This window comes from Merops nubicus, unplaced genomic scaffold (assembly GCF_000691845.1).
Source record: "Merops nubicus isolate BGI_N331 unplaced genomic scaffold, ASM69184v1 scaffold21392, whole genome shotgun sequence".
Lineage (NCBI taxonomy): Eukaryota > Metazoa > Chordata > Aves > Coraciiformes > Meropidae > Merops > Merops nubicus.
The window spans coordinates 27,869-45,780 of record NW_008593091.1 but is presented as its reverse complement, the minus strand read 5'-3'; the positions used below and the strand labels follow the sequence as shown (position 1 = coordinate 45,780).

General features: G+C 36.1%; 1 protein-coding gene across 1 annotated transcript in view; it reads left to right on the top strand.

Annotated features, from left to right (window-relative positions):
- Positions 1–2,132: 2,132 nt before the first annotated feature.
- Positions 2,133–17,912, top strand: part of GULP1 (GULP, engulfment adaptor PTB domain containing 1) — a gene marked incomplete at its 5' end in the record, with an annotated part of 42,024 nt that continues 26,244 nt past the window's right edge. The window contains 5 exons of the mRNA XM_008935368.1: positions 2,133–2,204; positions 11,290–11,388; positions 14,162–14,299; positions 16,386–16,502; positions 16,878–16,970. Coding sequence (XP_008933616.1) covers positions 2,133–2,204; positions 11,290–11,388; positions 14,162–14,299; positions 16,386–16,502; positions 16,878–16,970 — 519 coding nt within the window. The remainder of the gene's footprint in view (positions 2,205–11,289; positions 11,389–14,161; positions 14,300–16,385; positions 16,503–16,877; positions 16,971–17,912) is intronic.

Below are 17,912 nucleotides of genomic sequence, written 5' to 3'. Positions count from 1 at the left end.
TAGCATGAGGTACGAGCCCCTGGGAAAACAGTATGTGTAGAATTTATTGTTCACAGAGAGATTGGTCTGCTGCTGGGATTTATTGCATACAGCAAGGATACCTTCATCTTGCTTGGACTTTGAATTGGAGCAAGATACCTGAGAGGGAAGGGAAGGGGAATTACTCTATTGCTTTTGAGATATCTTTTACTATCTCAGCTCTCAGTCCTCTGGATGGCAGTAAGCAAGTAAGAAGCATAGGGCAGCTCTCTGCCCTTCTGGAGAAGTGGCTGCAGGTGAGGCAGCGTACCACAGGGCATCTAGAAGCATACCTGGCACAAGTCCCACCCAAGGCCTGGCCCTGAATCTGTATCAAGAAGTACCAGGTTGCTTACAGCGGTAACAACTCTGGAGCTGCCAGTTACAAAACCACAGAAATATTAGGAGTCATGTGTGGCTGAAGTATGCTCAGCCATCCTCTTCACCATGAGTGGCAGTGACTTCTGCTCTCTTTTCTTTGAGCCTTGTCCACACTCGTAGCTGTTATTTCCTATGTAGGGTTCCTGAACTGTACATAATGTATCCTGAGCTGCTCACAAACTTCACAGCAATTACCCTTCTACCTCTTGCTGTGTGCCAAGTGTGTGTGGTGTATAAATATGCTTGTGTACAGATACCTGGTGTTATCAGCATTCCTTTTTGATTCTCATCTGACCTTATCGTATTTTCTTGCTCACCCATTTAAGGCTGTGGTTACCTTTTTGGTTTTTCAGTCACATATATTTGTTCATATATATTCACTCACCTTTCCCTTTCAGTCTGTCACATGTAGTAACTATAAAGTTCAAGAATCCTACTTCTTTCTCTATATGCATTTTCTGCAACTGTCACTTTTACAAGGAAGAACACACCCCCTGTGTAAAATCATCAGAAATGTTGCATGAAAAACATCAAATCAATAGTAGAGGTTTCTGCTTTGTTATTACAAAACCTGGGTCTCCTAGCTAGAGAATTGTAATAGTAGGGGATATTGGCAGCAGATGTGTGTGGTGGTGTGATTTACACACTGTTGTATTGAAGATGATGTGACATATTTCAGACTCAGTAGCAAATTTCTAAAGAGACTTAATTTTTGGTAGAGCTGCAAAGGTTCTTTGCCAGAATACAGCTTGAGCATATTGACTACAGAAAACATGTTCTAAAGTTTTAATAAAATAAAAAACTTCGGAGTTGCTATGTTGAAAGCATCTGTAGCTTGGCAAATTTAAGTTGCTTTTGAAACTGCTAAAACTTACAGAAAATTCTCTGCTTTAGAGGGGTAAGGGAGTTTGTTCTTTCTTGCTGGCAGCATTTTGGCATATACAGGTATGTGACGTAACTTAAATTAACTGTACCTCAATCCGAAAATCAGTCAGTTTGAAATGAATTACACAGACATGGTTCAGGCAGGATTATCATACCTTTCATAACAATACAGTAGAAAACAAAACTGTACAGAAGAATGTAAAGGCATTTCAGTGTGCAAATAAAGAAATGGTAAGGGATCATCCTTTGTATATTAGAAGGTGTATGCTTGGTTTTCATTAAAACCTGGCTTGATAAAAATATGATCTGTAGAAATTCTTTGAATGAACCTTAGTTTTTCTCTAAATAGGACCTTGGTTCCTTTAAATTTATGAAATCAAGCATCTCTGGGAGCAAATCCAGGCCTATTTAATTCATCTTGCATCACTGTATGGAAGTTTTACTAGCATACTGCAAACCACCAGCTCATGTTGATTCAACATGATTGTTAGTTATGGGGCTCCTTTTTGCATTTTTTCATTATTTTCCCAAAGAGATGTTATTACCTAAATGCCAATTTTCCAGTAGAAAAAGGTACCTAACCTCTAATTTACAGACCTGTATAGGATCAGGCTAAATAAAATGTTTTTTTGAAGTTGCTTTATATAACTCTTTATATTTGCCTAATTTGGATTTAATACTTGTTATTTTCTCAATTAAAAATAGCTGTATTAAAATTTGTTATTTGTCAGCTAGTGAAACAATTGTCTTTCTAAAATGTTATTTTGAAATAATTGGAAAATAAAATACCTTGAGTTAATTAGGCCTTTCAATGCATAATTTATTTCTCACAAATTAAATCTTTTCAGTTTCTTGGCAGTACGGAAGTGGAGCAGCCCAAAGGCACAGAAGTTGTAAGAGATGCTGTTAGAAAATTAAAGGTAAGAAACAATTTTTAATTAAATAGAAACAAAATATATTCTTAACCTGTTTTCACAGATAAGACACATTGTAAGTATTTCTAGGTAAATTCTTTGATTCTAGAAGCAGTTCTCTGGGCTGTGAGTTGCTAACCAAGCTCCAGTTAGGTGAGTTGCCTCTTGGTGCAAAACAGAGAGTCCCAGCCCACTTCAGGAAAGCTGTCGGGGCCAGAGGACAAGAGTAGGATTATCAAACCAGGCCATAAGTGGGCTGTGATAGCTCTGTGGCTATTGCCTGTCTCTGACTGCTCTTCATCTGAAGCTGATCTGTCTGATCCTTCTCAACTGTTGGATCACAGGTGAAGGTCTGTGACACTGGCAGGAGTCTTGTTCACTCTCCAGCTGTGATAATTGCTGGTATATCTGGAAATAGAGCTGAAGTGAGACAACAAGGTTTACAAACTAAGCCTGTTTATGACAAGGGACATTACTGCTTTGTCCTCAAGAGTCTTCAGGTTTCATTGGAAAAGGTCTGTGTGCACAAACACCATCTATGTGCTGAGAACATCAGATGAGTACAGTGGGACTTGCCAGGGAACTGGGAAGTATCCTAGTGAAATGGCTTGTTGAGGGTTGTTATCTGATAACATGGCTTTGACTGTTTGAGTGACAGCTAATACATTTAAAGCTCTTCTGATGCTCTGAGTAGGGAATGCTGATTGGATTTTTCTGCTAACACACGTGCCTGTGGAATTGCACTGCTTCACACGTAGCTGCTTAGAGCTATTGCAATGTTAGTTTATTTAGATGTAAAAATTGTTCTGCCTACTGCTGTAGTTTCCATAGCTTTTTTTTTTTTTTTTGGGGGGGGGTTCATTATTCATTTAAACAGAAATTCCTTGGAAAAGAACAGAAAATTATGGGAATCAATATTGAAAATTTTAATTTTGTGTTATTACTATAATAAAAAAGGAAGAAAGAAGGCATGATGCACTACTTATGTAGCTCCGCTTTTAAGACTGAGGTTTCCCTTGAAAAAGCCATCTTTACAAGATTAATTAGTAATTGTGTATTGAACCAGAAGTGCTTTGCTACTATTTTCCACTCTACCAAAGTAGCATGGCTGCCTTTAAAGATTTACTTAGTCAATTCTTAGAATGTTTAATGCCAAAAAGGTTTACTCTGCTGCAGTTCATCAGAGACGTTACCACCTACTTGTTTTCAGGTGGTTTAGGCTCATGTCAGAATGACCCTTTTTTAACAATTGCATCGTGCTACCAGTGGAAACAATAAACAGCTAATACTGGAGTGAAGCTCTGTGCTTGTAAAATTTCATTACCCTGAGCAGAGTTAATGCTGCTCGGAAATCTGTGAAAATAATATCCTTGAAATTTTGATTCTATTTTGATGATGTTTTATCAGACTCCTCCTAAGTAAAGCAACTGCAGTGCCTTTGTCTCGCTGGTGGAACTCCAGGCTAACCTGGGCTCTCACTGATCACGACAGGCTTTTGGTGGGTTGGGTTGGATGATTTGGTACCTTGAAATAGGTTTTTTTTCTCAAAACAGGCCAAAAAGAATTTTGAGTAACTGTTCTCTGAAGTGCAGGAGGAGACAGAACGGTTTTCCTCTCTCAGAAAAACATTTCTCACCCTAGCACTAAAATGTAAAACTTTTTTCCTTTTAAATTTACTTACAGTGTTATTGGAGTATGCAAATATTTGTTCTAAGTTTTTACACGTGTTCTGTAAATAAACTGCCTTGGAGGTAGGTTTGAATTGTCACTGCCAGAATTACCCTACTTTCTTCACGCTTGGAAGTTTGGAGCTTAGATGTCAAGGTGTTACATGGGATCTTATATATTCACAAGTTTATGAGAAAACTCACAAGGTAACTAAAGACAATTTTTGGAAAAACATGAAAAATCTTGGAACAGAATTTAAGAATTAATAAAGAGGGTCTGTGTTTGAAACAATTATTCAATTAATTGAATACTCATTTCAGTGTCAATTTATGTTGTGCATCTGTGTTCTTTGTAGAAGAGCCTGGAGGTACTAGATTTTGTTATTAACCACACATCCCTAGCTTGTTTTTAGGAAATGTTGATTAAAAATTTTAAACCAGTGAAAACACCTTGAAAACTGATGTCTTACATTGAAAGAAAACATCTATAGTGGCTTTTGGAGTAGGAGATCTTTTACAAGACGTGTAGCTTGTGATGCTATATTTATTATATTGATTTGGTTTTGCTCACAGTGTTGATAAACAGAATGAGTTTTTAATTAAAATTAATAGCTAGCAGAAAACCAACTGACTTTCTTAGTATTTGGAGCTATTTTTATAACTGGCATGCATTGCACTAATATCCTTTCGAAGTCATGTGCTTATAAAGATATATAGGCCATGAAATGCTGTCACTGTAAACTATTTTTCTTAAACCATCATGTCATCAAACTGTTTCAGAATAGACATTTGATGTTCAAAGACAACAACTCTTTACTACTTTGAATCACAAGCTCTAACTTGTACAGCACAAAGATTCTTCACTTGGCAAACATAAGTTTGTGCAAAACTGTAGCGTGCCATTCCATCAACTTACTTTTACCAGAAGGTGGAGCTGATGTTCTACAGCAAAATACCATAATGTGGAGGCAGTTTTTCTTGATGCTTCATTGTGCTTATTGGATCCCAAATACTACTACTACTACTACATTTTCTAAACACTTGACAATTTTGCTTGGATATACATTTTTTTTTCAAGTTTCTATATTTAATTTTTATAGAGGACTGTCTGCTGGTTTTATCTGTTTGGGATTTCCTCTTGTGTTCTCAAATTTCTTGGAGCTATACTGCAGGAGAAGGGAGAAAGTTGGACACTAATGTTTTAAAATGTGGATTTTTATTTCTAAGATAAGATGAACTGTTCCCATAATTTATTACTATTTTTTCCGTCCAGTTTTCTAGTCAAACTAATTTCTAGAATGAAATAAAACCTAAGGAAAATAGTACCAAGGTGTTGTATCAGAACATGCCTCCTTTATTCAAATATGTACATGTCAAATCATACTTTAATTTATAAAGTAGAATGCTTGCTTTCCTTGATTAATGAAGGATATAACTTCTAAATCAGAATGTAGGAATGAATTTGGTTCTTCTCAAAAAGCAGTTGAAGGGTTGCCAGAGGTGAGAACAGATGGAAACATCAGCATAACAGAGGAAAGGGCAGCATAACCAGACCACCATTAAGAAAATGGCATGGAGGGGTCTTAGCGAGGAACCAGAAGTAAACACCTGAGTTTGGGGCTGGTTTTTTTTACAGTTTTCAAAGGGATATTTTTGTAATAACCAAACTTAAGGCTGTTCTCTTACCCAGCTTCTAACTCAGACTCCTGTTCTCTCTCTAAGTGGAGATGTCTAGAAATAATGCAAATTGAATTAATCACTTTGAAGCCACTTGAAATACTGTTTGTCAGCTCTTTGACCCATAAGGACACACAAAGTGGAGAGTGCTCTCTCACACACCTCCACACATGCTGTGTTGCTCTCCTGCTGCTGCCCTTAGTGGACCATCAGTGGATATTGCTCTGAGCTCCCTCCCTGTTAAAGCTGGGTTTCATTTGTTGCTGAAAGGACAGAGGAGGGTGGAGAACAAAAAATCTTTTAATATGGGGATGAAGTTTCCAGTCAAGCCTTACAGCCATGAGTGTTCTCTTTGAAGTACTGGAGAAAGGAGAATGGGTGGTTTGGGACCAGACAGGGACAGCCTGGAGACCAGATCAGATCACATGAGAAGAGTTGAAGAGAATACCTACTTACACTCTCTCTCTAAAAAAAAAGAAACAAAACGAGCCAAACCACAAAACAAACACCTCAACAAACAAACCCAAGAACAAGAAGAAGTAAAAAAGAAAAATCATGACCAAAAAAATTACAACCCTCCAAAAACCCACACCACCAAACAAAATAACAAATCCCCTGAACAAAAAACAAACAAAAGCCAACAACATGTCACCTCAAAACCAAAAACCTTTCAGGGAATGAGAGATGGAAAAAAAGACTTTTTTTTTTGTCTTCTAGACTATGGTTAATAGGTCAATAACCTTGCTCTCAGTCCAGTATGTATTTGGAAAGCAAAATGCAACATATTCCATAGCTGAAACAGCTTTTTCCTTATGAAGCTCATTGTTGAGAGATTCAAGCTCACATATCTGTGACTTTTTTGTCCTTTTCCTCTTCCTGACAGCTACTTATTGGAGGCCATAATTTCATTATAGCTACAGAAAATGAGCTTTTGAACCATAATATGGCCAAAAGGATAAGTAGTCATGTAGTCACTGCAAAAGAAATGGGGCCTAATTTTTCTTTTTTTAAGCATCTCTCCTTACAATCAGTGTTGTTATGAAAAAAAGAGAGAAAACATCTTCTCAAAGCCAGGTATAAAGCTGTGTCTCAGCTTAGACAACTACATTGCCCTCAAACAGACATCTTTTCTCACTGAAGACCTCTGTGAAAAGGAGTCAATTGTCTATTCCCTGGGCTGAAGATTAGCACCCAAATCACCAAAATGTCTAACCTTGGAAGTTTGGAATTTTTAAAATAAACTGCAGACTGTGCAATGAGTGTAAATATTAAATAAAAGCACATAGGTTTTTTTTGCATAGCTTATATTGGTTTTAATAGAATTTATTTTAGCCATTCTTTCTTTAACTAAAACTCCTGGCTTTTGTTATAAAGTGATTTTTTTTCTTAATATTATTTTTCTGATTAATTCTCTGATTATGGTTTGCTAAGACTTGATGCATAAGCATTTCAAATGTAATTTTAATAAGATTTCAAAGTATGTTATTTTCCCACATATAAAAGACAAGTTACATGGAAGGTTTTTTTAATTATTATTTTCAAAGCTAAATTAAACCATAAAAAATAGATTTATTTATAGCTCTTGCTTTCCCTAAAAGATTCAAGAAAAAATTATGTTAATTCTGAAACAGTTAAATAAAAGCTGCCCCATCCCACTGAGCTGCTCATTTTATGATTGGGCCAAATCTGTGTGTCTTTCCTGAAAACTATATATGTATACACTAACAGCTTAAGAATTTGGCCCATTGTATCTCTTCCCAAGCCATGCTGTGATTCATCATAATTTATATCATTGTCCACTTTGGTGCCAATGGGAGGCTACAGATTTTTACCCTCTTAAATAATCTTGTTACTGTGTTAGTTATTTTCTTCCAACTGTGTGCTGAAAGGAGAAAATAAGGTTTGTAAATCTTCCCTGTCCAGAGGTGCCTCAGGGTCCTTTTTAGGTAGAAAGAATAAGTAGAAAAAAAATGGGAGGGGAAAAAAAAAAAGCAAGCAGGCTGATACCTGACTAAATGTTAGTATCTGCTGCACAAGTTTGGGAGGTGGCTGAACTTGGCATTCTGGAGAAGGTCAGCTAGGAAACAAATTACTGATCAGTATCTATATATTATCTGTTATTACACTGAACATTGAGTGGGCAGGAAAAGCATTAAGAAAGTAACTGCACCACGTTTTCAGCATTTATCTTTGTGTACTTTTCAGTCATTGTATCCCAGTAAACCTCCGCTTAAGAAGCTTGTTTGTCTCTCTGGACGTCTGTGTTTAAGAGATTCTTTTGTGTTTTTCTTTCACCATTGGCTTCTTTTATGATTTGTGCAGTTTCTTATAAAGTGGACTGCCAGCCTTCTGCTAACTTTTGCAAATATCCTGTGATCTGTGTCCATTTTGTCAACATCCTTGTGCATTTGAAAGCCTCAGAATGTAAACTTTGAGTACTTTCTCACAAGCAGCTGATGCAGTGCAGTTGTTGTCGTCTTAAAGATGTTTTTGAAATATGCAAGGATCTTCCCAACTCTAGTTTCATGAGAAGGTCCATAGTTAGTAGAAAGCCTGCCATGACATCAAGACTTTCTTTGCTTGCTCTTTAGAGCAGATTTCACTTCCAAATCCTTAGTTACTTTTGTCACCATTTTCACCTCTCTTCTCTCCTCTAAGTTTTTTCTGTCTGCAGATTTTATCAGTAATTATTTTCCTCCTGGTCATTGTTCAATAATGTCATGCTTAAGAAATAAACCCTGCTGGAATACATTAAAAACATATCTTCCCAATGACAATTTCCTGTTTATAACTGCATCTGGAGACTAATGTAACTAACTTTACTGGTACTTTTGTTGTATTGCTTCATTTCCTAAATATCACGGCATGCAAAACTCGGTCAAATGCTTTCTCTGTTTTGAGAAGCTGCATTTTTTATAAAATCCAAACTGATCATCATTAATTTCATCTCAATTGAATTCTCTAGTTCTTGTACTTGATTTCTGACTTTCTAGACTGGAGACGTGGTAGGGTTATTTTGTTTATCCCTTTTTTAGTATTGGCACAGAATTATCTTCTGGAACTTCCTCAGTGTTGTAAGACTTCTTGACTACTTGGAGCAAGCTTTGGCCAGCTGTTCTTAAAATCGTGCAAGTTCTCCAGATCTACTTATTTTAAAACATTTTCATGCTGTAGCTGTTACTTGGGACTCTGATTAGATGGTTAGAGTTGTAAAACCAAACATTTCGTCATCATTCTCAACATACATTATGGCTTTAATTCAGTAAAATCAAATAGTATTTATGCCTTCTCCTCATTACTGCACAGAAATACTTGTGTGCATCTTGTTTATAAAGGGGCCTTTCCAAAAAGCCAGAGTTCACTTGATTTCAAGGCTTTTCCAAATTGAGGTGTGCCCAAGGATTATCTGTTATATAGGTATGTTCCTGTGCACTGTAAAGTGTACTGGAAATGGAGATGCCCAAACTGTCAAGGTGATCTGTGGTTTTTTTGGTCATTCCATTTAATATGTAGGAAAGCAAGCCAAGCACAGAGCCCTCTTGTACTGTGAAAAGGGACCACATATGTCCTCAGAGTTTTATCCAATAAAAGAGCATAATCGAATAAGAAATCAGAAGGGAAAGCAAAAGTTGGGGTATTGAGTAAATATAAGAAAATTAAGTTTTGTAGTAATCTTGGGAAGAAATCTGTGCTAATAAAACATTGATTGTCCTATCATTTTCCTGGTTTCTTTTAAAGCAGAGACTTAGGAATCAAGCAGGTTAAATTGGTAGCATAAATTTTGTGTCAGATTTAGGTGAGGTTTTAATTAGGGATATTTATTAAAGAATATATATTTTTTTTCCCTGTAGCAAATTTGAATTGTTCCAGAAAGTCATGAACTGTTGTTGGCCAAAATGTCTGTAAATCAGTGGGTAGGGTTGTTTGTTTGTTTGTTTGTTTTTTCCAGGGGATGGTCTTTAAACTGTATTAAAAGTATTTTCTAAGTATGTGAGAAGTGGGCATGCAGGTAAAGAGGAGGACAGGGAAAGGTTGTCTATATTGCAAGAGCTAGATAGGTGATACTGAAGGGAGGCAGAACTAGAAGTTATTTTGGATTTGCTTGAGTTTTGACTCGTTGGTCTTCATTAACAAGTCATCACATACAAACCTGCGTAAAATAGTTGACCAATGACTAGTAATCCTAGTATTGAAATGTAAAATGGATATTTCGATTTAAGAACTGGTCTTGAGAGTGGCGTACTCTTGGATCTGTTTGGATATTTTTGGTTTGGGGTTTTTAAACTAACTTGTGAAGCATGTGATGCTTACCAGTTCATGTGATACATTAATCAGTAATAAACTGGATAGGTCATGTTACTGTATGAAGTTAATAGGATTAATTATAAATTAACATCTAGTTACGAAAATTTTCACTGAGCCTGCTTTCAAAATGAAGAATAATACTGAGAGGAACGGATAAACCAGGTTTATTACTGTGTGCTTTAACTAGTTTTAAGAACCACCCTAAATGATTTGCCATGAACGTAGCTGCCTACAAGCAAAATGAAATTAAGCAGATGGAGACAGTCATACTGTGTAAAGCAGTTGAGTTCATGGAAAGATTTCCCATATACTAGTTGGCATAGGAATAAAGACCGAGCAAAAACCCAAACCCTCTACTATCAATTAAATATTTAATTAAAATCAAGGGTTTAGGTGTTTGTGGGGAAGGTATCAGTTTGGTACAGCCAAGCACTTCACAATCACAAGGTAATTCAGATTTCTGTCTATCCAGGTCTAACCCTTCTTAAGATAGGTTAACACCCTTCTTAACATCCTAGACTCTTCCTGCCCCTAAAAGTCACAAATTTTAATGTATTTTATTTGTACTGATGGTGAATTACATGCTCAATTATACTTGAGTGGGAGCAGCTTTGAGGATGATGTGTTCAAACATATAACTGTGAAGCAGACACTCCAATTCCTCTGGCTTTCAGTGAGTCATCTTCCTTATTTATGCATTTGAATACACCATTCCAGGCTGTCAAAGACTTGAGAGGAAAACGGCTGATAATAGAGCAAAATGTAGAGCAGTAATGTATCTTTGCTAAGAAATCTACCCAAATTCATAACACTTCTTCACTGCCATGCAGTGACAAATTTTAGATGCTCTGCTTATTTCATGTGCAGTGTTTATGAGAGAAAGGCAAGTTGGATCTAGCAGCTAGAAAAGGAGATGTGAAAGGATGGAAAATGCATTGAATAGGACTCATTGCCTGACCTAGTCATATAGTGTGTTATCTAGCCATCATCTAGTGAACTGTTAGCAAATGAAGCCTGATAACATGATAGAAGAGATCAGGTATTTTTTAGGTGTTGACAGGTGTAGTGCTTTCACACTGAACATGTTTAAAAGAAGTGATTTCCTTAGAGGAACATATGGAAAGTACCCTCAGTACAGAAGTGAGCATAGAAGTAGCAAGTTGTGGAGAACATAATGATGTTTACTGCTCAACACCCAAGCAGCTGACAAACTGTCCAAAGGTGCTCCTGTTTCTTCTGTTCTAGAAATCATACACAAAAGTGTAAATTAAGTGCACAACCAGCAGATAAGTTTCAAGAGAACTAGCTAAATAATTTTAAAATATTTTTTTCTTGAATTGCAGGAATATTCTATTCAGGTGCAAGGAGTTGAGAGGAAATGAGAAGTAATAAAAAATAAACTTACTATTAATGTGATTGCTGTTGTATTTTCTGTCTTACAGTTTGCAAGACATATCAAGAAATCTGAAGGACAGAAGACGCCCAAAGTCGAATTACAAATCTCAATCTATGGTGTAAAAATTCTAGATCCAAAAACAAAGGTAAGAGACTTACATGTTTATGGTGCTAAACTAATAGTTAAATAGTGTTTTAACCTTTTTCAATTATTTTATTGTTTTATATTTTTAAAAGTGTTATAGTGAATGTTGTTCTGTTGATGGAAAATTCTTCTAAAATAGCATTTCTTGTTACAAAACTTGTGTGACATCTTCCCAGGAAGATACATGATACTCCAAAATACAGACTATAGCTAATACAGGATTTATTTTTTTTTAATCCATTTACTCCAGAACTTTTAAACTCTGTAGAAGATGAAAACACTGTGATAAATTAATGTTAACCCCACATATGATAACCATTTTTCCAAAGTGTTCCAACCACTGTTGTGTAGATGCCCACGTGTAGGTGTTTGGAGGTAAATGAGGAGACTGTTTGCATTGACTCATTCTTCATGCTCCTGCTTTGGAATTGTGTTGCTTTTTCCTTAACCTGTTCATTTTTTCCCTCTTTTTCTTGTGGTTTTATTTTTTTTCCTGTATCCCCCCCATAGAATGCTTGTTTCTCATGTGTGTTACTAATTTCTCTGTAAGCTTCATGCAGCAGGTCGTAAGCACTCTTGTAGGCTTTTAGTCTGGCACAAGATAATGATTCCTGCCTTTTCAACAGTCCATTGAATCATCCTGTGGATGAGTTTCCTATTCCTTGTTGTTTCTGTTCCTTCCAGCCTTTTGGAAGGAGTTACATAGTAAGCAAAACATCCTCCTCCCAGACTTCAAAAAGGAATAATAAGATAAATATAATTGAGCTCAAAAGTATTTATTCAGTAGTCAGCAGTTCTTAACATCTGAGTGCTCTTTAATCTTGTGTACAAGTGATGAATATTGAATCTGAAGGAATTGTTTGTTATTGCTTCTTAATTCCGGAGTAATCATCACCTTTCAGACAGCAGTACTGCCTTTTGAGAAAAGGTAGCTTTGCTTCAAGGCTATCTACTTGCAACTTATTTTCTCCTCACACTCTTGATGGAACTACAACTCAGCAGGCCAAAAGCAAGAGGGAACAAGAACTATCCCTGTCAATTTTAATGGCGAGCTTTGCATCTTCTTTCCATCATAGGGCAGAAAGGGATACTAAACCCCATATCCTGGCAGAAACTGTTATAAAGTTCCAGTTTTAAATGCCAAAATCTGTTAATCTTCCTAACTTTTCCTTCAGAGATTAACAGAAAGCTGTGGGATGGAAGTTCCTGGGGGAATAGGAACATTCTGGTCTCCTAGTAATGTTTTTATTACAACTCAAACGGTGATCAGCTCTGAGTAGTCTTTTTTTTTTTTCCCTCCCCCACTTCCATTTCTTAAAGCTCTATGTAAATGTAAATTTGAATCAAGTTTTCCTTCTGTTTGCCCAATTTATAGGTGCTCTAGGAAATGATTTAAATTCCCTGTTATTATTGCAGATTACAATATATTTTTCTGTGTATTTTTGAAAGAAATCAATGTTGTCACAGAGAAATATCAGTATCCATTCATGTGATGACTGTTAGTTGTGGTAGGAACAGGAGGCCTACTCATGTGTCAAGACTTGTTTCTATACTTGGCACTCAAAAAAGGAGGATTGTAGAGAAGTGGTTTTGTCCTTAAATGATATGAAGTAGTTATCTGGATCTAGAAACCTAAAAGAAGCAGAACAAGCATGTTTTATTACATGTAACTATTAAAGAGCCACACAAGAAGAGATTAAGAGAGAGAGAGATTTGGAGACGTGGGAGATGTAGGCTACACTGACCAATGGCTGTCAACACTGAGAAAAGGAGCCCAGTTGGGGCAAGGAGAAAAGTTTGCTTGTCTAGTACATTTTTGCAATAAATGGTTCTGTGCAGAGAGAACATGCCCTTGTTTATGAGCTTATAGCAATCTGGGAACCCTGGTGGTGCACAGAAACTTCTTTTTTTTTTTTAATAGATAATAGTTCACATCTAAGCTGCATATTTTCCTTTAAAGCAAATACTGCTTTCCCATATAATAAGCCAAATAAAATAAAATACCAAGAAGAGACTTGTTGAAGAAAAACAAAAAAAAAATAGTTGAGATACTTTGTTTCAGACTCCTAAAGCTCTCTCAGCTGAAGAGCATTGCCACTGCAACTTTCTAAATATCTGAAACATGCTTTTTAATGGGAAGTGAAATACGGTGTCCAAAATATGCAAATAAAGTTTAAGAGCTATTTATGTTCCACTTTAAGCACTTGATTTGATGTTTAATTTATTTCTCTGTGCCCCTTTATGTTGATAACAAAGTAATTTTATTAACATTTATTGTATTTAAGATAGAAAGGCCAGGACTTATTTCACTAAAACTGTTTTAACAAATCCTGGGAGATGGTGAAATCTGAAGATGGTGAGCACTTGGAAAAAGAACAGAGTATTTTACATAGTCATTTACATAATGGATTTTACATTATCATCACAGTCCCTGAATAAAATGCCCAGGGACTCAAGGCAACAATAAAACCAATTTTCTAGAACAGAAATTATTTTCCAAATAAACACTTCCAGATAAATACTGTCCAAATAGAAACATCCTGCTTACATTCAGTAAAAATGGGAACATTTGTTAGGAGACGAGTTTGGTGAGTTCTGGTATGTTTTAAGTCAATTTTTGAGGCTCTTACGTACAATGAGAGACATTCAAAAATATTACTGCAACCTACCTGCTCTTATGGACATGAGAAAATCTAGAGATTAACTTTGTGCATCTTTATGCTAAGCAAGTACAGTAATTTCTTGAAAACAATCTTTCTTTTATCTTTTTGCAGGAAGTCCAGCACAACTGTCAACTCCATAGGATATCATTTTGTGCTGATGATAAAACTGATAAGAGAATATTTACTTTCATATGCAAAGATTCAGAATCAAACAAGCATCTTTGCTATGTATTTGACAGTGAAAAGTGTGTAAGTATGCAAGAGGCTTTAAAAGAATTTGGGTGACTTTATGGGCTTTGGTCTGCTTTGAAAGAAAACAGGAATAGGTAGTAAAGGCAGAAAGCTTGCCTTTTAATTGAGGTCCCTTTGGATAGAATCTTTCACACCAATATAATGCCTTGTAAATTAGATGCATCCATTTAAAGGAGATCCTTTTTTTCATTGGTATAAGGTGATTTTTTGGGACAATTGTTCTCCTTACTGCCCAGCTCAATATCCTAGGGCAAGCATCTGCAGTACTCTCAGAAGAGACTGCATCCCACTAAGTTGGAAGTGTTTGCACAGCTGTTGTGCAGATTGCTGCAAGCCTGTGGCTGAGATACCCTCACAGGCTCTTCTGCTGATGTGTCTGCCTCAGATTTTTTTTTTTTTTAATTTATTTACAGCAAGGTTTCCCCTTTCTGCCCACCACCCCCTGCCACATCTCTCAAGTTTATTAATACTGTGGTGCACTAGCAGAGAATTCATTGCACCAGCCACTGACATTCTCTCATGTCTGAGACAGAACAAGGCAACTGTTCAAAAATGTGCAATAGCAGACAAAAAAAAATACTTTAGGACAGGAAATGTTGAAAATGGTGTCTAGCTGAAACAAGGTCATGCATTTACCCTGAAAGTAATTAACTAAATAAAAATACTGGTATTCACAGCAAAAATGAATGTTTAGGGTTTTTTATAATCTGGAGCCTCTCTTTTTCTTTATTCTAAAGTTTCTCAGCTATAGGAAGGAAATATTAAGGAAACAATATTTTGGTTTTAGAAAAAGATGCACATTCATTTCTGTTTGTATCCAGTTATGTAGCATTATATGTTACTTCACAGTGTTTCTGGTTTTGTTATTCACTTACATTGCTCCAGCACCTTCACTAGGTACTGTTCAGAATTGCTATCCACGTCTGCTCATTTCTCTTCAAATTTCTATCCTGTGCCTTTTTTACTCATTCCCCCCATCATAGAGGGGTTAATTCTTCATTCCTGTGGAACTCAGGTCTTCAAACAGCTCTACTGAATGACTGTTGTTGCCCTGATGCATAAAAGGCTCGGAGCCTCACGATCTGTACCATTTTTGTGCATCCAGCCCTTCATGCTCTAACAGATGGTGAAGAATAAATGTTCTTAGCATTGAGCAACCAATTTCAGGTTTTCATTTCAATAAAGAAGAGAAATTTCTAGTTTAACTTTAGCCAGGTTAATGTCGTATTGTTTTGTTTTGTTTTTTGTTCCCCTGCCAAATTGTTTAAAAAGATTTAAAAGCTATTTCCTATTGCATTTGCTTTCTCTATTGAAGTTGCAAGCAAATGGCTTATCTCTATGTTCACCTTTCATTGGTGTCTCATGTAAGCCAGCTGTTTCTTCTGAAACCTTGGTGTGCTCAACCAACTTCTTGTACACTTACCCATGTTATTTTTCAAGTAGGTTTTCTGCACCAACTGGACATACACATCATAACATATGATTCAATTCAGCATGGAACTGCTGAATTAGTGTGTTTCGCACATAGAAATGCAAGTTACGTTTGGATTTTTGTCATCAGAAATATTTGTGCAGATGAATATGTTTATCTACAGTATGTTGACTGAGATTTTTATTGGACTTGTAAAAATAAGTGTTGAAATCCAAATTGGAAAGCAATAGGGGTCAAAACATCCATTAACATGAAAACATTAATCCATTCAAATGAAAACAATTTCCTTCATGAGTGAAAAGCCTGCATTTATTTCACAAATCATTAGAAAAAGACATACTGCAACATACTATCCATATTTGCAGAAATTAGAGGCTTAATTTATACTAAAAATTAGCTGATTGCGTTCTGCCATTTCACGGTCCCTTTATCCAAGGTATTTTTAGGTTGGTTTCATAGGATTTTTCTGTCATGGTGTTTTGATGAAATGTGTTTGCCATGGTCCTTTGTGGTGTTGGCATCACGATGGATGAAGCAAACCTTTTGAACACAGTACATGGGGTGTAAAGTGTTTTGTGATCATATGACATGAAAATAATTATAGAAGGTATTCTCTAATATATTCATTTTAATCTTATGTTTTATGTAAAGGCCGAAGAGATAACTTTAACAATTGGTCAAGCATTTGACTTAGCTTACAGGAAATTCCTGGAATCTGGAGGAAAAGATGTTGAAACAAGGAAACAAATTGCAGGTTTACAGAAGAGAGTAAGTTCTGAACTATGTTTTTTAAAGAGATAAAAGAACGTGCTACCATGTTTATGTTAACTGCTTGCTATGACAGCATAATTTCCAACATTATTCTCAGATCGCTAAGAATTGCAACAGATAGTTAAAATAAATCTGAAAAAAAGACCTAATAACTGTGAAACAGAATTTTGTTTTGCGATCTTGCAAGGTTATTAAAGAGAAAAGTAAGGTTGAAATATGGAAGGTACAGAAATTTCATTTTTTGTAATCAGATAACTAGTTAAACATAGCTTGTAAATCACCAGATCTCAGATAAAACTTGCTCTCAGTTGACACTGTTGTTGAAGTGAATGAATATCCCAATAGCTGTTGCAATAATCACTTGCTTTGTAGATTCAAGAATTAGAAACTGAAAATGCAGAACTGAAAAATAAAGTTCAAGATCTGGAAAACCAGTTAAGAATAACACAAGTACATGCATCTCCTGTAAGTACATGAACATAACTCTTGTATCTGAAGCTGCTCTAAATTTACAATCATTGTGTTACCATAATTATTAGCATCCATGCTGTTTCCAGTGATTGTGACTAACATGAAGTGATAATATAACATACCTGTTTGAAATGCAGTAGTGAAGTAACAGGAAGGTTGTGACATGCCAACAGAAGCCAAATTGCAGACTCTCAAACTGTGGTCTTTTAATATCCTTCTCATACCTATCTGTTGCTGCATAGAGACAGTAAATACTCCTAGCAGAGAGCTAAGGATGAAGAATTCTCTTCTGCACTTAAAGGATCTATGTCACGAATGCTACTTGGGTTTTTTTTAGGAGCTTTCTGTCTGTACAAAAATTTTTGTCTATCTTTCAGAAGAGTTATTAGGTGTCAGGAACTAACATTAGGTGGGTAGGCAAAAAGGAGTAAATGTGAGTTCCTCCTCAACAAAAATTTCTCATGCTTTCAGCAGTTCCTATCACACTGGCTGACTGACTGACATCTACTTCTATCTAGGCAGGATCTAATGCAGGTTGCATTGCAGACTGATCCTAATGACCCTCCTCTTCTTACAAGTATGTTCTAGCTGTACAGCATTAGCTAACTAAAAATACATCACATTTCTTAATGTACATATGGCAAAATCTTAGCAAAAAGATGGATTGCTTCCAGGCTGTGCATTTTGGGCCAGCTTGTTCCTCTCCTGGATGCACACTAGTTCCCTTTGAATAGATGTGTAGAACTTTGGGCAATGTAAAAGTATGTTTGTAATGGTGATGCCAGTTTTTCAATAGTGTCCATATGCTCCCTTGATATTGATTAAATGGTTGTTCCCATGAGGAACTGTTATTTCATTTTATTAAAGTCTATTTATAGGAGAGAGCACCGTAAATGATAAATACTGCATAACCGAAAATTGTACTATGAATGTCTT